The sequence below is a fragment of the Mixophyes fleayi genome, chromosome 7 (genome assembly GCF_038048845.1).
Source record: "Mixophyes fleayi isolate aMixFle1 chromosome 7, aMixFle1.hap1, whole genome shotgun sequence".
Lineage (NCBI taxonomy): Eukaryota > Metazoa > Chordata > Amphibia > Anura > Limnodynastidae > Mixophyes > Mixophyes fleayi.
In genome coordinates this window covers 106,642,791-106,664,946 of record NC_134408.1, presented here as the reverse complement: position 1 = coordinate 106,664,946, position 22,156 = coordinate 106,642,791, and the positions used below count along the sequence as shown (strand labels likewise).

At 41.8% G+C, this 22,156-nt stretch overlaps 1 protein-coding gene and 1 long non-coding RNA gene across 3 annotated transcripts in view; one reads left to right on the top strand and one right to left on the bottom strand.

Annotated features, from left to right (window-relative positions):
- The window catches only part of ITGB2 (integrin subunit beta 2), a 94,483-nt gene that overhangs the window by 29,015 nt on the left and 43,312 nt on the right, over positions 1 to 22,156 (top strand). For both annotated transcript variants that reach the window (XM_075180254.1, XM_075180253.1), the window contains exons 2-6: positions 1,037 to 1,097; positions 8,831 to 8,919; positions 13,962 to 14,145; positions 14,870 to 15,040; positions 18,951 to 19,192. In XM_075180254.1, the coding sequence (XP_075036355.1) occupies positions 1,040 to 1,097; positions 8,831 to 8,919; positions 13,962 to 14,145; positions 14,870 to 15,040; positions 18,951 to 19,192 (744 nt within the window). In that variant the 5' untranslated portion in view covers positions 1,037 to 1,039. The remainder of the gene's footprint in view (positions 1 to 1,036; positions 1,098 to 8,830; positions 8,920 to 13,961; positions 14,146 to 14,869; positions 15,041 to 18,950; positions 19,193 to 22,156) is intronic.
- The window catches only part of LOC142097961 (uncharacterized), a 40,749-nt gene continuing 27,872 nt past the window's right edge, over positions 9,280 to 22,156 (bottom strand). Inside the window, exon 3 of the long non-coding RNA XR_012678283.1 lies at positions 9,280 to 9,364. This is a non-coding gene — a long non-coding RNA (uncharacterized LOC142097961). The remainder of the gene's footprint in view (positions 9,365 to 22,156) is intronic.

The window sequence follows — 22,156 nt, the reverse complement described above, 5'->3', positions numbered from 1 at the left end:
AGGTTAATAATAGTGTAGGAGTGAAAAATAAATAAATATGGATTTTAGCACTTTTTTATGCTTTTTTAAAAAAAAATCAGAACCCAAAACCCAAAATCGGAACCAAAACCTTTCGTGGGGTGTTTTGGCAAAACAAATCAGAACCCAAAACCTCAAGCTAATCAGAACACAAAACCCAAAACACCAAAAGTGGCCGGTACACACCCCTACTTTGAACCTAACCGTTACTTCCATTGCTGGAAGAAGGGAGCCCCCAATATCTTTCTTTTTGACATGTTATTTATAAACAATGGTTCAGTATCCACTGAAGTTTGTTTATGGCCAGTGGATGGAACCTAGTAAAAATAGCTACACAACCACAGGGCCAATATCAGCAAATTGGTTATATATCAGAGCTTATTTGAACCAAAATGGTCAGCATGCTGAGAATTATCTGTTACAGTTAATCAGTTTTTGTGGTTTGTTCAGAAATATGGTCTGCAGATAACTGCTATGTGACCTGTGAGTGGATATTATCTGCCAATGGTACGAACAGGCCACAGAGTGATCCAGTCACTCTATCTGTGTGTCTGTCCAAATAAAAGTTATCCTAAAGCACAACAGTCCAGATAAGCAGCATCTGCCTGTGGCATTGCTAAGCCCTTTAACAGTTTTCTAATATGTGTCCCTGGACTAGTCAGATCTGGGTTTATTTAGATGCTTCTTTTGAAGTCATGCTCTACAGACTATAACCCACAGTTTTTAAGAGGGAGTAGAGGTTTCTAGAATCAATATCTGAATTAGACCATTTTAGTTTTGTGTATACTATTTCGGGGCAAGATAAATATAGACCATTTATTATATGTATTCGGTACTAATATTATATTTTGGTTCATCTATTACAAGATTTCTATGCAATTCTGAAGTGTGTACATGGCACCATCACAAAGAGTAAGGCAGAGCATACATAATTATTAGCAATAGTTATTTTCAAAAATAGACTCACTGATCACAGTAGTGATAGACAATGTTCTAATCAATTATATTTATATTTTAGGAAATGTCCTGGTATGTTATTTTCCTGTGGATACAAACTGTAATTCTCACTTCCAGTTTTGGTAAGTTAATGTGTGTGTGTTATTTTATGGCATGTTAGTCTGAATAGTGATTACACATTCCAATGAAATGAAACATTGCATAGACGGCCAACTCTTAACTGATCAGCATACTTACTTACATGGCAAAACTATACTCCTTAATGCTTAAGAGTTTGCTACCAGCAAAAGAGTTGTCTAAGAAAAATATACTGTATGTGTAGGGAATGATTCATCTTCAGACATAAGTACCGTTGTGTGCCCTATCTTGAGTGACGGACATTACGCCAGTGAATGAAAGTGCACGCAATTCATGTCCAAACGCAATTGACTCCTCTGATTGCCTATGACATCAAGGATGGAATGGGGGAATGAAGGGGACGGGTGCACATAGGCAATGTACAGTAAGCAAGGTCGATCGCATGCACAGTCGTCCAATTCAATATCTGGGCATCTCTGAGGTGCGTGTTTTTTAGCATTATCATTTGCACCAGCTGCAGAGCAGGTGTTAGTGCCAACTAATAGTGATAAAAAAAATAATTAGGCGCTCATTGACTGATAGGATGAACCAGGTGTTCTCAGGTAGTCCCCTATCCTGTTACTTACCTGGCTCACCCTGCTTGGCTTCCAAGATCGAATGGGTTTGGGCAGAGCCAGGGGGATAAGACCGTAGATCGTATGTCCCACATGTGCCTCCCTGTGGAATTAGTGACCAGATGGGCGGAAAGTGAGTACACGTGCCCAAGAAATGACAGCGGAATCTCAGAGAGATATGTAACACCCCCCTAGTGGTGTTCTAGTAAAACCCTGCACTTCAGTGAATACAGGAGGGGTCACCTAGAGGGTAAGCTAGAAGTTTATAAAAAGTTACATAAACTGGTTACCATGGTGATAACCCAGCCCAGCCTGTGAGACTAGGGGAGAGGAAGGAGGGGCTGTCATTAAGGGGGGATAGGAATAGAGAGGGAGAGAGATGGTACCTGGGGACCTGGGAGAGAGTGGGGTGGAAGCTTCCAGGCTCCCCCAGCATTGCCTGGCTGTCTGAGCGTGGTGACTGAGCCAGGGCAAGGAATGTGTGCCCTGGATGAGGGAGAGAACTCCATGCCACTATAGAGAACCCAAGAGAGAGGGGGACACTTCGCATGGAAGAGGCCCTGGAGTGAGGGCTGCTACAAGAGGCATGGTAGCTGTAGTGTCAGATCCTGAGGCTGAGAGTACACAGAGTGACGTGTCAGAGCACAGGAGTCCTCATCCCCGCAGAGGAGGGATGAGCTGCAGTTGAGAGGTACACAGAGTGTGTCAGAGCTGCATGGAGGAGAAGCTGCCTGCCTATTAGCATCCATGTGAGTGCCCCTGCAGAGGAGGGTGATCTGCAGTGAGTATGGAGTGTAAGAGAGACCTATGATTTATGTTATATAACATCTGGATAACATTAAGAACTGTGCAGGAGGAGTGATAAGATATTTGCAACCATATTCGTATTGCTCATTAAGAACTGTGCTGGAGAGAGTATTGCTGCAACCATTATGATTATCGTGCTGGAGGAAGAGGAGTGTAAATAAAGAGTTGAGTTTATCATAGAGATGGTCTGGCGCCCAAATGATTGTGACTTTTATTACACTGCATCACAAAGTGACATTACCTGTGTCCCACTAACTACAGAGAAACACCTGCATGTGCAGGGACCCCCTGATCATCTACACCCATGCCCATCAGCTAGCCAGGGTTTGAGAAGGAGGTGCACTGTGTACCCTTTGCATCCCATAATACACACAGTGACAGGGGGTTACAGATATGTTCCATAATTCCACCATATTCAGTAGATAGGGAGGTCAAATTCGACATTAAGTCCTTTAGGTATCAATATTTTAAGGTTATATATCACTTTAGTCTCTTCCCTATTCAGTTTTTGTACCAGGTTCCCTCCTCTCCAGTTATTGGTGATCTTTTTAATTCCAATAAAAGAAAAAACCGTATAGTTGCATGTTGATGTTTTTACAACTGGACAGCCAAGTGGAAAAACAGGACTATACAACAATTTCCAGCCAATCGGATATGTATGAGCAATTGGGAACACTATATATACCCACACATGATCTACATGTTCACTTCACCCTTGAGAAAGTCCATCTCAGATGAAATGCATTGGAACACGCCCCTGCCATTCTATTTGCGGACATATCAACCGGAAGTGACGTCTGCTCTCCACGGTGGAACGCAAGAGTCTTCAGACCCCCGCACGCTGACACCTGCCTCGCCGCCAAGCATCTCTAGCCGAAGAAGTTACCGGGTACCCGGTCAACGTCCATGCACAGCAAGTATTACATTACCCAAAAGATTTTTGTGGATATGTTCGTCTAACACCGCTGACAATGTGAGGAAAGAACTCTATGCCACACTAATGAGAGTTAAAAACCACATCCTCATAATCCTTCCTCCTCTAAGAGGATTACACCATCTGAGACACCAATTACTGTATGGGATCATTTTCATTGGACTGCTTTTTACTAGAGGATTCTCAGTGGACATTTTATTCATTTGCTGATTGGCTGGGTTTTTTATATAGATTTCTTATATATTTTTTACCTCTATTATATTCCACTTTGTATTATTATATATTTTTTCATTTTTATATGTATTTATATCATGTATCTTCTGTAATCAATATGGTATGACCTACATTAATTGTTCCACTGGACAATGGTAGAACACCATTAGATATACTAGTTAGTGACCATTGGTCATTGTTAGGAATCAACTAGTTCTGTTTAGTGTTATATAGTATGTGCAATAAAACATTTTAATTAATAGATGAATCAGTATTATTGGTGAACCACATCTGCACTGGGGCCCTTAACTACATTTTGGCATACCTATTTAGCGTTCATCCTATCAGTCAATGAGCACCTAACTAGTTTTTCTATTGTTCACTCTGAGGGACGGATACCCTTTGTTAGTGCAGCTTTTGCAACATTAGAAGTAGAGCGCAACCCTTTCTTCCCTCTGGTTTCAACTGATATTGTTGACTACATGTATGGGTGCCAGAATATGATTATAGTATTAACAGGTGTTAATGTATTAATTTTTATTCTACTCATTCTAATGGGACTTTACATTGCACATATGGATTGTGCATATCCTGCAGCATGTTATGTCTGTCTGTATACAGCAAGTACCCTATAGACAGAGCGTACTTATAGCTGTACTGCATTCCTTTATGCATCAGGCCCCTTGTATCTATCTCATTCTACTCCTCTCCATCTCATACCCTCCATTTTGACTATGACTTATCTCCACTCATCTACATACAGTACTACCTCATATCTCATACCTCGTATCTCATACTTGCCTGCTCTCCCAGGATTTCCAGGAGGCTCCCGAATTTCGTGGAGTCCTTCCAGACTCCTGGAAGAGAATGCACCCTCCCAGGTTGTGGTGGATGCGGGGCTCAATGACACGTGTTCGTGTAATCAAGCCCTGCCTCCCGCTATACAAGGCTGTGAATTTCAGCATTTCATAGCAGTGGGCGGATCCACCACACTCCCGCATACACTTGTCACATGACCTCTCTTCCTGGATCTCCCAGAGGGGAGGCTTTAAAAGTGGGCAAGTATGACCTATCTATCTATTCTCTCTCAATGGGTAAGTTCCCACATTACTCTCCCACGTCCATTCCTTCCACCCTCCCTCTTTGCCTGTCTATTTTTCTTTTTTCACTTGCCTTATTTATCTCCTTTCTTTTTAGCTCTTCACCTACACCTACTTTTTTTCCTTTGTTTTTCTTTCTCATTTTCTTTTGCTTACCAACTGTGACAAGCACTGCAAACATAGAATGCTCACACAGGTTTGCTGAACCACTTTTTGCAACAAAAACTCAGCTATTTATGCTTCCTCCCCAGCACTAACTACCTAAACCAGAAACCAATCACACCGCCTGTGAACCTGTGTTCTGTGTGTGGAGTGTGGAGAATTAACCCTGTCTGCAGTATGAGTCTTCAGAATGACACAGGAATTATTAACCTCTCCCTTAAAATCTGTGGCAAACTGCCCTTTTTGCCACACAACATATCTTTATTAGGCACTTAAATATATATTCAGTAAATTACTCTAGAAGCTTGCACCATCCACTTCTGCAACCCTACTCCTCTTCCTCACCTAGCACCCTACAGACCCATTCGTGCTGGTCTGTGGCTCTGCTACCATTTGCAATGTCCAAGCTCAGCAGGGAACTTTGTGAAAAGGTTCTAGTTACGCCCAGGGCCACCATTACAAATATAGACCCAAAGACCGCCAGCTCTAAGTTTGTGCAACAAATCATTTAAAAATGTCCATGTACCCCTATGCCATACTTGCCAACTCTCCCGGAATGTCCGGGAGACTCCCACATTTTGCGTGAGTCTCCCGGACTCCCGGGAGAGTGTGGCAATCTCCCTGATCTGCCCACTTCCTAGTAAAGTGGGCAGAATTCGGTTCAAACGCCACGATTCACCGGGAATCGCTGCATTTTGCGTCATTTCATCACGGGGTGGGGCCAAAATGACACGATTTTCGGAGCCCCGCCCCCTGCACGCCCACCTCCCCCTGGCAGCTGCCGGAAGCCAATACTAAAATGCCCTATGCACAGCATGGAAATAATAAATACCCCTTCTCCTTCTCTTAATTTCATTTCAATAACATTGCTCCATAAAGCAAAATCTTTCTGCGCTGCTCTATAAAACTTGGCCATCGGCCCGCCTGCTTAGTACTTTGTAAGGAAACCCCACTTCCTCAAACTCCTCTTCTCAGCCTGTGCAAACCTTTGCTCTTCCACAAGCACCAGCATCTCGCTCAGTAAAACCATGCACCTCAGTGGAATTCTGGGTGCACCTGAGCGAAGGGAGACATATGATGGGTCCAACGCTGGGTTCGCACTACACAGCAGATGTTTTGCACTTTGTAAATGACTTCTATAATGTTTTAATATTCATTCTAGACAACTTGTGCCGTTAGTATTTCATGAAAACACACTTTAGGAGAGAAAGCCTCTATCCTAAAGTGTTATAATATATACAGCAAATATATTCAAGGTATTTTGCAATAAAGTGCAATAATCTCTTGTCAACTAAGTTCATGTGGATCAACAGCAAGTCCTTCACCCCAGGTTTGGTCTATCTCTTGTAGAATTGTGTCACTAGGAGAAATTTAGGGAACCTTATAGGTCTGAGCCAGGGGAGCAACACTACAGAGCTGGCTCCCTTAGCAAAAATTTGGACAGACAATGTGGTCCGGTCCCCACTGCTCTTTTTCCTGTTTAAGCTTCAGTACTCTTGCTCTGAGATAATAGTGGGTTCAGGCAGAGCCAAATTTACACCTCATGGGGCCCTAGGCAAGATATCGGTTTGGGCCGCCCCCCCCCTTCACACACACAGTGGCCCCTCGCACACACATAATACACGCACGCAGTGGCCCCTCTCACACACATAATACACGCATCCAGTGGCCCCTCACACACACATAATACACATAATAATACATGCACGCAGGGGCCCCTCACACACACACACACATTATACACGCACGCAGTGGCCCCTCACACACGCACACATAATACACACACACATAATACACGCACGCAGTGGCCCCTCACACACACATAATACACGCACACAGTGGCCCCTCACACACACACATAATACACACAGACAGTGGCCACACACACACAGACAATACACACAGACAGTGGCCACACACACGGGGCCTGATTAAGGGTTCTGGCAGCCCTAGGGTAATATGGCCGCAGCGCCCCCCCCCCCCCCCGAATATATATGTGTATAGGAACACTCCTGAATATGAATGTTCAGGTGTATTCTCCAGCATTCAAATTTAGACAGATTGTGCCATTGTCTCTTACCTGTTCTTGCTCTTCTCTCTTGCAACTTTGTTATCCTCTCGCTGGCTTCTGGAAAGTTGGCGTCCTGTTTTGAAAAAGCAAAAATTTATTATAATGCAAAATGTTAACAAACCCTGAATGATTAGGCCCTTTAGTTAAAACAAAACACCCCATTATGGCCAGCTAAAAGTACCCCATTGTACAGGCATATATAAGCAATATGTAAATATTTGTGGTCAATCAAATACAAACCTCTACCAGCCCCATCTCACTAATATTTAGTATTCTAGTGATTGCTGAGACCACAGAGAGCATCCATGTGACCACCACACAATCATGAGATTATGCCCTCCAAAGCTGCTCTATTTTTTAAATAACCCCTGCAGCCATTTTCCTTAACCACCCCCCCCCCCCGCAGCCATTTTCCTTAACCCCTGCTGCAGTCATTTTCTTTAACCCCCCTACAGCCATTTTTCTTACCTCCCACCCTGCATCCATCCCCCCTGCAGCTATTTTCCTTACCTCCACTCGGTAGCTATCCCTCCGTCACATCAAAACTCCTCCAGTCACATATATCAGCCCCCCTCCTCTGCCCTCCTTCACACATATCAACCTCTCTCCCTCCCTATAGATTTTCATGGCAGCCCCCCCTCCCACTCTATAGATATGCAGGGCAGTTCCCCCCCCTCCCTATAGATATGCAGGGCAGTTCCCCCCTCCCTATAGATATGCAGGGCAGGTTCCCCCCTCCCTATAGATATGCAGGGCAGGTTCCCCCCCCCCCCCCTCCCTATAGCTATGCAGGGCAGGTTTCCCCCCCCACTCCCTGTAGATATGCAAGGCATGTTTCCCCCCCCCCCCTATAGATATGCAGGGCAGGTTCCCCCCCCTCCCTATAGATATGCAGGGCAGGTTTCCCCCCCCACTCCCTGTAGATATGCAAGGCAGGTTTCCCCCCCTCCCTATATATATGCAGGGCAGGTTTCCCCCCCCCTCCCTATAGATATGCAGGGCAGGTTCCCCCCCCCCTCCCTATAGATATGCAGGGCAGGTTCCCCCCCCTCCCTATAGATATGCAGGGAAGGTTCCCCCTCTCCCTATAGATATGCAGGGCAGGTCCCCCCCCCCTCCCTATAGATATGCAGGGCAGGTTCCCCCCCCCCCCCTCCCTATAGATATGCAGGGCAGGTTCCCCCCCCTCCCTATAGATATGCAGGGCAGGTTCCCCCCTCCCTATAGATATGCAGGGCAGTCCCCCCTCACTTACCTGTAGTTGAGTAGTGCTGGCCAGCGTCGCTCCTCTGATTAGCAGACAGGAAGTGAAGACGTCCTGCTTCCTGTCTGCTGCACAGCAACAGGCAGCCTAGCGATTGGCTGCCTGTTGCTAACCACTGTCCACCAATGCATTTGATCGTGGAGCACCAGACCCCCCTCCCCCGACTCACGGCACCCCCCCGTCGCGGAGGGGTGGGGGGAATGCCGCGAGTCGGGGGAGGGGCCGGATTTTTTTTACTTTTCTTTTAATTGCTCCTGTGTCCCGTGCTGGGCCCCCCGAGACCCGCTAAGCCCTAGGCAGGTGCCTAGGTTGCCTAGCGGTAAATCCGGCCCTGGGTTCAGGCAGTGGTGGAACTACTGTTGGTGCAGCGACTACAGAGCCCCCCCTACCCCTGACCTCCAAGCCCCATAGCCACTGCACCCCCACAATGGTGGTAGTTCCACCATTGGTCTGAGCCCCTGAGCTGCTGCCCTAAATGTTCCACTGTCCCCATGACTCCACAACCCGCTTGTATAGTACATTTCTTTTTTAATAACCGCTATAAATATTTTACAAACATAAAAAAAGATTGTAAATACGGTAATAATACTGAAACATTCTTTCTTGTTACAGTTTATAGTGAAGTATGCACTAAGACTAAAGCAAACAACTGCCAGGAATGTATCCAATCTGGTCCACACTGTGCTTGGTGTAAGAAGGAGGTGAGTTAGTAGACATTTAAAAGTTGTGTTAAAGCACTTTAGAATTGAAGTGGTGCGATGGTCTATGTCAGTGGCACATCATGTTGATCAGGTACATACAAAAGTATATTGATGTATACAAGTGCTATTAGATACACAGATACAATGTCGCTATTTCTAAATTGGTGTAACGTCTCAGTGAGGAAAAACAATGTTAATGGGACACTATCAGGAAATTTTCATCTTCTGTCTTTGTAAATATAGGGGAGTATTGTGTAGTCAGTACAGCAAAATAAAATGTCGGGTTAATATTTAAGAAAATCTTAACCTAACATGTTAATATTATAGGTTAATAAAATAAAAGAACATGTCATACCTGGATGAGAGCTGGTCCACTGTGTCTATACAAAAGCCTGGTAAACTCTTACTTGATGATATCTGTTGTTCTAGGCCTAGACTGCATACTCTGAGCAATAAAGAACACAATTAGAAGAATAGTGATGATAAAGCTACACATTATTTAACGGCACAGTGACAAGTTACACGGTATTGAGTTTGATGGAGAAAAACTACAGATCTGTATCATATAGGAATATTTACTCTAAGAATGAAACAGTAGAAATGTGGATTTTCAGAACTATTTTTATTTACATAACAATACATGTTAGGTACATTTTCCACATGAGTAATCCTAAGTCAGAGACAGCAGCAGGTTGATATGGATGACCCAGGTGATTTTACATTGAGTAGTCACTGACCTTCTACAACTTAGTTTATAATTATGTATGTTTACCATTTTACCAGGGTCCGAGGCTTTAATGCCCTGTGCATCTATTATTGTCACAGTTTTAGGGTTGCTACTATTATATTTAACCAGCCTGACAAGCATTTTCCCAGGTTTGCTTTGCCTAAAACCGGTGATGCTTTCACGAGTCATATAATAGTAACAAGGCTCCCTTTTGTTGGCCTGATATTTACCCTTGTGCTCCTGGGTGGACATGGCTCTGTCTGGAAAACTGCACTGTACTTTCCAGTATGCTGTGATGTCTGGAATAATGGCCCACTTAATTACTGCTTTAATAGCGTGGCAGAAAATAGCAGGGTGATCCATATTTGCTTTTTTACCTGATTGTTATTTGGATGTCATTGATCTTGTAAAGGGATTCCAAAAGTAGCATTTGGGCCAAGGTATTAGCCTCAATTTCAGAGTGCAATTCTTCCAGTTTAGAGAGCCTCTGGTTATGTTGTCTTTAAATTCTCAGCTAACCAGTTTGACATTATGGTTAACACTGGCAGACGACACCTGCACAATTGACCAATGGGAAGTTTTCCATTTTCATGTCCATCTCTGGCAGTTTCTGCTCCGGCCTATTTAGTGCTGGTGGCTTTGGGAGACATGACAGCGGCGGTTGGCTGTAAGAACCTGTATAGATATAAAGACGACAGGTGTGGCGTCTGCTAATTCTCTAGTCTGGGTGCCTCTAGGAGGTGTACAGTACGGCTCACAGTCTCAAATAGGCTATTTGCCTTGTAAATGCATCAAAAAAAAACTGCATGACAGGAGTCAATCCTGAAGCTTGTAACAAGAGTTGTGCGGAAACTGGTTAGGTTGGTGCAGAGAAGGGGATACAATAAGGGGAGAAAACAACTGGCTATGTGTACATACAGTACAGTAGTTTTTTATAGTACATGCCCCTATATGGTATCAGTGTGTACTCACAGCCACAAACCATTTCACCTACATCTCTCCCCAGCTGTTGGTAGGCTGGTCAGTAGGATGGTCCAGGTATGTAAAGAGCTATAATGGCAGGTTACACATGTCCCAGCAGTATAAAAGCTGTCCCCTCCGTCAGGATTCCCTGCTGCTCTCCAAGCAATGTTTGTAACCGCACCTGAGCTTGCAGGACGGGAAGATAGTGGTTGTAGGAAATAATCCTCAGCCCAGGTGTGAGCAGTCTGTTGTTGCTATAGTTTCCAATTAATCCACTAATTACCAGGAACCAATTTATAAAGATTTGTCACTGGAAAATGTCCCTATTTGACTGACAACTTTACACTGTAGTGAGGAAGAAAGGTGCAACTCTCCTCAAAATGTGCTTTGTTTTCCAAAGGGTAGAACAGTGAAAAGATTTAGTTAATCATAAATATATGTTATTAGAAAATAAAGAGTGTTTCTTCTTGTTCTTTAAACATCGTAAACAGCAAAACATTGTGACGCGAGAGATATATATATATATATAGATATATATATATATAGAGATAGAAGTAGATAGATATATTATTTGAAAGTATTAAGCCAGCTTAACAAAAATGTATGTTATAGAACTACATAAATGTATTACGTCACAAAAGAACTTCATTACTATATCCAGTACAGTTTATTACACCTTACAACATGCATGAAATTTATAGGAGAGAGGATTGTTTAAGTTGAAAACCTCATAAAATTTGTGCTGTTATGCTGCAAAATATCATAAATAAACAATGTAGATGCCACAAAGAATAAAACAAGAGGGAGTTTTCAAAAATTAGATTAATAAATATTATTAAATGAACATTATATTTATATAGGGTTTATTTCAAAATAATAGAAGGACATTTAGGGCAGCTGGTGCACAGGTAACTTTGGAAAATGAAAGCAAAGATCTGATTGGTTGTTCTGGGTAACAGTGACATTCTAGATAATGGTATTACAATTAGTATCTAGAATATTTTCTTGTCTGAGAAATACTTTGTCAAGCTTTGTCTAGCTAATAAACATTTCACCAGTCTTTTGTATATTTTGGTTCACTGTTCCATTAAGATTTCTCCTTCGGATTCCATGGCAGCCATAACTATGGGTAGCTTCATTTTCCCAATTAGATGGTATATAAGGCGGCCCCTCCTCTTCATTTGTTTTTTTTCCTGCCTCTAGAATTTGTTTTTTTTGTAGGTAGGTGCTGACCTTGTTCCAAGAATCTCGACCAGACAATGCGGTAAGCCATGGATGCAGCTGTCTGCCCGGATGCATGAGACAGTGGTTCTAGTTTAGTACATTTGAATTTGGTGCCAGTTTCTGGTTGTTGGTGGTCTGTGCATGGGCACGCAACGTGTCAGAGTTCATAGGGTTCAAACATGGAGAACCAGGCTGTGTATTTCCATTTGCAGGATCCCTGCTTTTTGGTGATATGTTTGGCACTGTTATACAAAGGTCCTCTGGAGCTAGGTCTAACCCATGCCGCCAGATAGAAGGTCTAGGTACCCTCCTTCTGCTCATCAGCACTTCAGGCATGTCGGGTGTATAAGCCGGGCAGGCTAAATATGGCTACTACTTCTAAGCAATCCTTTTGGGCTTTTCAAGAAGGGAGAGTAAATCAGAGAATACAGCGTTGAAAGATAGATCAGAAAAGAGAAGGTAGAAATAATAGCAATTATTCCATGCTAACCTCGTCGTCCATGATTTCCAGAAACATGGGAAATGCTTAGAGAACAGCCTTGGCCTCTGCCTCTTTGGCCAGATATACTATTCCAATGCCCAATTCTATATCTAAATCCAGAGAGGCTGCCTTCGTTGTCATGGACTGTGAGTGGTATCTGCTCAGTATGAAAGTGGTACCCAAACAGGTATTCAACACTTTATTACAGGCAAGGATGAAGAATTGTAATATGTTTATCACATTTGGAAGAAGTTTATTGCCTGGTGTGGCTCTAGATTGAAACCAGTAACAGTTGGCGTTCCACAGGTCCTTGACTTCCTCAAGGATAGTGTCAGTAAAGGCCATGCGGCATGTGCTCTTAAGGTACAAGTGTCAGCATTGACCGAATTCTTATGTACCAAGTTAGCCTGACAAAATGTGGTTATTCAGTTCTTCCATGCATCCATCCATCAGGCCTTTTGTGGTCGCATGGGATCTTAATTTAGTTCTAGTCTAGATGCACTTATGTCTGAGCCTTTTGAGCCTCTGCAGAAAGTCTACTTGAGGTGGATGACACCGAACGTCGTTGTTTTAATAGCAATTACATCTGCTCTAAGAGTGGGGGAGTTGTGAGCACTATGATGCAAAAAGCCCTTTCTCAATATCTACTTGTAAAAAGTAGTACTCAGAGCTCATCCAGATTTCTACCTAAGGTGGTGTCTAGATTCTACACTAATCATAAAGTAATGCTGCCATCCTTTCCTCCACAGCCTAAAGATGAAAGTGACAGAAAACGTCATTCACTGGATCTTGTTAGATCAATCTCCATATATCTTTTTAGAACAAAAGGGCTCAGGAGGACAGAACAGCTCCTCGTGGGCCCAGCCATAAGCTCCCTCTAATCAAATCATTTCCAGTTTGATCAGAGAAGTTATTAAACCAGCCTACAAGAGTAAGGGTAGAAAGGTGCCAGAGATCCTCAAGACCCACTCAACGCAATCAGTTGCAACCTCTTGGACAAGCAAGGTTGCAACAGTGCAGCTTTGCAGAGCAGCTGGACGGTCATTTATTCATACTCTCACTAGTCATTAATATCCTATGAGCCTCAGATGTTCAGTGTGGAAGAAATAAATAATCTTTAATTTGCAGCAGGTCTGGCTGACTCTGTTCATTGCGTGGCCCTCCCTATTGTATAGCTTTGGTACATCCCATAGTGACTGCCATGGAGTCCTAAGGAGAAAAGAATGGATTATTTACCTTTAATTCCTTTTCTTCAAGAGACTTCATGGCAGTCCAATTCTTGTCTTGTTGTGTTTATATTTTTGAACAGTAAGCTTGGGAAGTCACTCACAGACACAGGGCAAGCGGAGGGGCGTCATTATATAACATCCAGGGCATGTATTTTGTTACCTGTCTCAACCCAACCGGGAAAAGTAAGCTACCCATAGTTACGGATGCCATAGAGTCTCTCGAATAAAAGGAATTAGTTGTGTATAATCAGTTCTTTTTTATTTATTCATATAAATAAATATATATTTGTAACCAAATTGTATTTTCTGATGGAAATAGCCTATGCTTATAGGCTTTACTGAACGTACATGGGAATATGGACTGAGAACATATTGTAACTGTAAATCTAAATAATTTCTTTTAATTTTACATGTACAGAATTTCACCAATGCGGGTGAGCCAGACTCAGTGCGATGTGACACCGTGAGAGTGCTGGCTGAGCGAGGCTGTGGTGAGACAGATATCATTAACCCTAAAAGTCACCCGCTGTCTAACTATTCACAACCTCTAGATGGCACGGTACAGCTGACGCCCAAACGAATTGTACTGCAATTGCGACCAGGTAAAATACATCATAAATGGAGGTAAAACAACACCTTACAAAAGTGAGAATGTTAAAAGCAGGGATCCAACACTTATAAGCTGGGATCCATAGCATAATTTGGGGGGGCGGCCAGTGACACAGTTCATCCTCCAGCCGCCCACACTCTGCTGTTTTGAGTATGCAAGAAGGGCTGCATATGTACAGTGATCGCCCCGATCGCCCCCCCTGGATCCGCCACTGCTAGTGTAGAGAAGCACATGCAACGTTCAAGGGACTTCATAGCTTTAATAGTTTGTTTTTTTACTTGTTTTTCTTTTACATTGGTTTGTGCCTCCTAATTGTCTATTCATCCATTGGAAACCATGGGAAGATTGTATATAAGCCTCAAGGGTATATTTACTAAACTGCAAGTTTGAAAAAGTGGAGATGTTGCCTATAGCAACCAAACAGATTATAGTTATCATTCATTGAGTACATTCTATAAAATGACAGCAAGAATCTGGTTGCTATAGGCAATATCTCCACTTTTTCAAACCAGCAGTTTAGTAAATATAACCCCTAAAATGAAAGAATTCAAGATGTAAAACGGAAAGATTAGTGTGTAACAAGGATTTGTCACTGCTTTTAAATACCACTGTATGATAGTAATAAAATAATTCCAGGAAAGGGAACACAAGCAGAGAACTGATGTGAGTGAACTCTTTGTGCATTAGAACTAACACTGTGCTTGTAATATTATCAGGTATGAGTGGGGAGTTTGAAGTGAAGTTTAAACGGGCAGAAGGGTATCCTGTAGACCTCTACTACCTCATGGACCTTTCTTTCTCCATGAATGATGATCTTGAGAATGTGAAAAAGCTGGGAAACCAATTACTTCTTGCCTTAAATAGTATAACCAAGTCAGCTCAGATAGGTAAGTACTCTTCACATATTGACTTTACCACTAAAACATCACATGTATGGGACCTACATTAACCCCTCCACAAAGACTGGTAATATACAGTAGATTCAGAGAAAGCCAGCGCAAATCAGCGTAGAGAGGGACGTACTATTTTAGCTTTAATATATTAGTGTTAATGGACTCATTTGCAGGTGGCTACCCTGTGTTGTTCCTTCGCCTGGTCTGTGTTCCATTTAAAGCCAGCAGACAGTATGCCTATTGGAGCTTGAAAAAGGAATCTTTGATGAATATTACGAGTGTCATTCACGTAGACATTTGGGGCAAAGCAGAGAGAGAGAGAACAAGACAGATCAAACGTAAAAATAGTACAAGATGCTCCATTCTACATTCTAACTGCTTTGCCCTGAAAGTCCATGTTAACTGCTCTTGCAATCATCATTTCAAGCTGTCTGACAGACTTTCAGATACATTGAATAGTATTTGAATGCAATATAGCTCAGACAGGGGTACACAAGGTGACCTCTGTAATTAGGGAAATCAGGATACAGTTATAAAGTTATGTGTAAAAATAAATACTTTACATTCTTTGAAAAAATAAAAATGATATTATATGTATTATTGATTTGCAATGATGTTGCTCTGGGACAACTTTTATAGAATAAAGTATACCAGGTCATTTTCACAACTACTTAAAATATGAAAACCTATGCCTTTAGGGTGTTGGGTTTTTTTGTTGCTACAGCTGTTCATGAAGATGTTTAGCCCACAAGTAAGAGCTGCTCACATTTCAATTCTATTTAAACTATCATTTCTTACTTCAGTAAATTGCAGTGTTAATGTACATATAATTGTATACAATAAAAACGTCAGAATGCATTTTGATTATATACTTTTTATGAAAAAAAATCCTGCTACTGTATTTTGTTTACTGTTTTTACAGATACTTAAAATAGTATGAAACAAGAAAAAATAGGTCAGAAGCATATTTGATATTGGATTTTGTTTATGGTAAAGTTATAGAAGAGAGGATAAGCTAACTTTGCACCCTGTCGGGGGGTTGGTATTACAGACTTGTCTTGGGGCTTCAATTATTGTCAAAAATCTGACATCACTGACCACTCCTCCTGGAGTTATTTGGCAACCAGACACTCACCGCGAGTGTAAGTGCCCACAGTTGTAGAAGAATAGTAGCTGCCACCACCTGGCCCCTTCACCAACACCTAGGTCCGTTTGGTACTGGGTGCAGTGTGTAGCTGCTGCAGCACCTCTTTGCTGGTGACTGTGGCCAGAGCTGCCTTAACGCATGGGCATGTTGGGCAGTAATAGCTCTGCCCTATGTCTATCTTGGACTGCACACCTCCACACCTTGAATATTGGAGTCAGCTCTAACACACACAGCTAAAGGTATAATTCTTTTAACATTTTCAATATTACAATTAACATTTCTTAAAAATTCAGAGGAGTGGCCATATCCAGCATAAAGCCGGTCTGATTAAAGTGGATTATTGAAGTAATAACAGGGTTTAGCCTATTGTCCATCATTTTACCATAATTCTAAAGTCCTTAATAAGTAAAGAAAGGGATCTGTGTGAACCATATAAAGTGTAATATTTGCAAGCCTTGAGAAGAACTATTATAGGTCCTCTAACACAGACGGTATGTAGGGGCTGGGCTAGGATGTCTACCCTCTGTGCCTCTGGCTGGCACTGGCTCCTTTGGAGCACCAAGTCTATTGGCCTACTTGATCTACATTCCAAGATCCTTGCAAGGAGAATTGGAATCTGCAGCCAGGGGATCACATGTTGTGACCCTCAAAGACAGGGGAGGGCTGGCAAACTTTAGCACAGAGGGTGAGACTTGGCTGAGCGGTTTGCCTATGTACATATGCAACAGTTGTGCCCCCATCACCTGTCGATACTTCTTATAGAATGCAATGGGAGGCCACCCCAACCTGGTGTATTCTTTTTGGAAAAGTCGAAAATAGTGTAAATTTCATGCAGAGTCAAAAGATCATCTAACATAATTTCTTGGCCATAGAAATATGTTGTAGGTATAGGACCGATATGTAAATCTCAGAATCAAGTGAAGGTATATAGTGACTGATAGCATTGCAAAAGTGCCATCTTTTAAGGAATACAGATAAACCTTTCCAGAGATATTTGATAGCAGGAGGCATGGTACACTCCCGAGACGGAAGGGTCAGTAAAAGTACTCATGTGATCCTTTTTTTCCAAAATGATTACTACAGAAAAATGGCCTTCTTTTCAGCAGAATAATATCATTCCTCTAAGCCACCCACCAAGCCTGTAGATTGGGAGTATACAATATTCCTGTCAATAACTCCATAGCAACCATACCCTATTCAGTCTCCCTTTTAATAATATAACTATCTTAATATCATATATAACAGCCCCCTAGCCAATGATTTAAAAGCCCCTCACACTATCAGGGATAGACTTATCCAGAGTTGGTGCCAAAGTATTCAGACCACTCCTCCTCTATGTCAGACTTTGGGGGAAACAACATCTACCAAAGAGGATTGAGTGTTCAAAAGGCATTTGGGGGATCTGTGCCCCTTCTAAGAATAGCACAAGAGGGGAGTGGTTCGAGAGAAGACCTCAAGGAAGAATGGCATGATACTCTCAGGAATGGGGTGTGCTGGTTATGCCAGACATCAGAACATCCTAGACCAGTGATTCAGTTAGAGAAAAATGTAAGAGAAGTGGGGTCAGCAGACAGCGCTGAGTTTTGTCAAGATCAGATTAGTTATTTTAGTCCTTTTTCCAAGTAGAAGCTATATCTGGTTGTTGAGCTATAAAAGCTGCTCCATCACAGAGTGATAAGAAATTCAACAAAAGTGGGATAGTGAATACTTAAAGAAATAAAGGTACACTAATGCAAAGTTCAAGGTGCATCGAATAAGTATTACAACACTTCTAGGGTATTGAGAGAACAGAACATGGAACACCCAGTCACACACCTTCAACAAAGAGCCAACACTTTACTGCCACTTATATATGTTGGCACACAATAACCAGGGAATGGCCTCTAATTCTATTGTTCAACACCTGACACTTCAGCTTATAATTTCTAATGGGTTATTACTCATAGGATAATGAATAAAAGAAAATGAGGAGTGCTGGTTCAAATCATTCCAGGAAGAATACAAACCCACCCACCATTCTTAGACCTAATTACACAGTATTGTTCTTACATCAATGTCATACAACACTTCATTAACAAATAAATTATACCAAACTCCTACTCAGCCTGTCAAGTGAAAAATGACACATAACCTTATAACTAAAAATCCCTTAAGCAACTTATTCAACCAAGGAAAGAGTACTTTGCTTCATACATTTCTGGACTTCAAAATCTTGCAATACCGTAAATCAATTACAGTATGCAGCAACCATAAACTGGTAAGGCACGCTAAGAAAAGATTGACCTTACACATGCCTGTCTTTTCTGGGTAACGAACATGAACTAAGTTGTATAAGTAACGGCAAACAGAAATAGATGGCAGATATGCTTCTGGTCAGTTGGGCATGACAAATCTCCAGTCAGAGGGAAGTAAGTGGTTAGTGGAGGTTTGCAGGTTCTGAGAGCAAGTGCCAATAACATGGGCAACTTAAAACAATGACGCCTTCCATGTTTGCAATGAAAAACAGTATTTCCCATAAGGAACTCTGTCATAGCCTACACAGCAACAGGTGTGGACAGAGAGGTAAATATATTTGGTAAGTGGACTTTCCGCTTCTCTGTCTGACAATTCATATCCCTCAGTGCAGATACACACAGGTCTTTGTGGTGGCAGCTTGATCTGTCTGTGCCACAGGAACAAAACTAGTACCCATTTGTATCTACACTAAGTGGGAAAAAAGTTATTTGCCTCTGAAAATATATTATTGATGTCACTCAGGTTTTGGCTCCTTCGTGGACAAGACTGTGCTGCCATTTGTGAGCACCCACCCAGAGCAATTGAAGAACCCTTGCCCAGACAAACCTGATTCATGCCAGCCTCCTTTCTCCTTCAAACACATCCTCAATCTCACGGGAAATGGAGACACGTTTAAAGATCAGGTTGGGAAGCAGAACATTTCTGGAAACCTGGATTCCCCAGAGGGAGGTCTGGATGCCATGATGCAAGTGGCTGTTTGTGGGGTGAGCTACATCTGTTATCTTCTAAATATTAATGACCTGCTTTAGAACTGGATGTAAGACAATTTGCATTTAAGCATTGGTATTTTGGTTTGAGCTACAAACTTATGGAATTACCTACCAGACTCTCCCACAGCCTTTAAATCTTTAAATGCTCTCTGAAAATCCATCTCTGTATAAGAAATTACCTCACCTATACCAGCCACAGTCATGGACAACTGTACAAATTTCCATACTCACTCCTCTTGTTTCATCTGTGTCCTCTTCCTATTAGAATGTAAGCCCTCTCATGACCAGGTCCCTCCATAGCCTTTATTTTCATAACTGCATTTATTTTGTATACATGCATGTCTCTGTTTTATGTTTTCTCCACTGTTCAGTGCAGCTGAGCACTGTGGCACCTTACAAATCTATAATAATAATAATAATAATAATAATAATAAATAATACTAATTTGAGCGCAGCTCATATTTGTGCTTGGGGAGGCGAGTCAGAGACGCTCATGTGCAAGTTTAGTAAAGTAGAGGCGTCAAGACACAAGTCAACCACGCCACTTAGAGATGTGTCTAAATTTGATTTACACCTATTTTAAAGATATGATTTTAGAAGGTGCATATTTGCCCATTCCATAGGCCTGATAATTTTCTTTCCAACAGATGTATAAGATACAAGCAACTCAAAATAGAGTCATAGGGGGGGAGATACAATTATAAAAAAAGTGCGCGCAATGTGTCTCCGGGATGGCCGCAGAGACACCTTGCACATATTATTTTAGTGAAATCCCCGTAGAAGTGCGAGCAAAAATCAGCATATATTTTTACCGTACTCATGGTTCAAGAGAGGCCTATAATGTTTTGCACAGAAAGATCATAACCAACATATACTTTGTGTGTGGCCATCTCCGTCTCTGTAATAAACTTCTTATAGTACAAACTCCTGCTTCTCCGTAAAAGTTACCTTTACTTTGCGATTTGGTGGAAATATAGGTGCACTTGTGGCAGCCAAACTGTGCCGCACTCTATAAACGACTTCTAGGGGTAAATGTATCAATCTGCGATGTTCCCGAGAGCATTTTCCTGAGAGCACAGACTTGTGGCACTACAAGTGTCAGCATACACATGAGCACTTGTAGTGTCACAAGTCTGTACTTTTAATGGTTTCCCCATCATGAAATTTGAAGTGTTGACATCATAATAATATACATATTGGCCCACTGCTGATGAAACAGTCAGCCAGTTCTAAGAAAACAAAAAAAACTTACATTTAATCTATAATTACATTTGAACCACTAAAATTGTCCCCCGTAATAAAATTCATAATCGTTTTTTCTGCAACAAAAAAGATGGTTTATTGAAAATTCCGTTATGCCTCCTGTTATATTAATATTGCCCTGCAGTGTAACAGTGATGTGTTTGGCAGTGTGTTGTATCTGGCAATTGTGAATTCAAACTCGAGTGAGTTTGCAAAATCGCAGCTTCATACAATTGGCGATTTGTATAGCAAGAGTGGGGGAATATCGGGACCACGATTTGCAGCGATTTTTAAAACGGCGGTTTTGAAAGAAACTCCTCTCCGGCGATTTTACACCAAATCGCCAGTTAATAAATCAACTATTTTAAACTCGCCCGAGAAAATCGCTGGATTTTCAAAATCACAACTTGATACATTTATCGCTAGTCATTTATGAAGTGCAGCACAGTTTGGTTGCCACAAGTGCACCTATATTTCCACCAAATCGCAAAGTAATGGTAACGTTTACGGAGAAGCAGGAGTTTGAACTATAAGAAGTTTATTACAGAGAGGGAGATGGCCACACACAAAGTATGTGTTGGTTATGATCTTTCTGTGCAAAACATTGTAGGCCTCTTGTGAACCACGAGCCCTAGAGAAAGGATTGAGACAAATCTGACTGTTCTGAATAATTGAGAGCCGTAGATTCCATGGTATTTGCATTGTAACAGTTCTATCATACATATATCCATACCTCCCAAAGTAAACAGGTGGAGGTGTTTGGAGGAAATCACAGTACTCGGCAGCCTAGCGCTTCAAAAGCACTAGACATGCCCCCATTGTGATGTGGCCACACCTCTTGCCCAGATACCAGATTCCCACATTTTGGGAGGTATGTACAGTATATCTTACATTCTTATTATTTATATTTGAATCATTTGCAGAATTGCAGAACTACCGTGCAAGTAATGGTTTGTGATGTGATATTCCTTTTTTGTGAAAATGCTCCCATTTGTACAGGGAAGCACATGGATTTGTGGGCCAAGATAGCTGCATCTGTAGGGGTGAAAACTTATCATGTTCTGATGTCAGGAGCTGGGCTGATACTTTCAATAAGATACCATATGCCCCTTCTAAGACCACTTTTATGGGAAATCATTTTTAGTGGCATTTCTACCAATATGTCTACAAACAAACAAAATTGACACGTGTAATAGAGACAGCCCCAATATCCCCTGACTCTCGTGGTTAGTTTAAGAGACAATCAGGCAGGAATTTGGGGGGGAAAAATGGAAAAGCTTAAATTAATGACGGGGGTGGTCATAATGTGGTAGCAGGTGGGATTTTAATGTGACATTGTTACCATCATGTGCATTTTCAGAATTATCCTTCAATCCAAAAATGTAAGAACAGAGTGATTCATTAACATACCTCCCAACTGTCCTGATTTTGGCTGGACATCCCAAAAGGGGGAGTGGCTTAACAGAAAAGTGGTATTAGTTTTACCCAAATTTGCCTATTTGTGGGGGAGATTGGGCAGAACAGGAATGAGGCTTTGGGGATTCTAAATTTTGGGAGGTATGAAATAATTTGTACGGTCATTCTTTGGTCATTCATTAAGTTCTTGTACAAACAAATCTAGCCACGGTTCCAGTACAATATATCTCAGTTTTATCATATTAACAGTTATAATCTGATTATGTTCCAGTTATTTGACATATCACTTATCAAACCCCC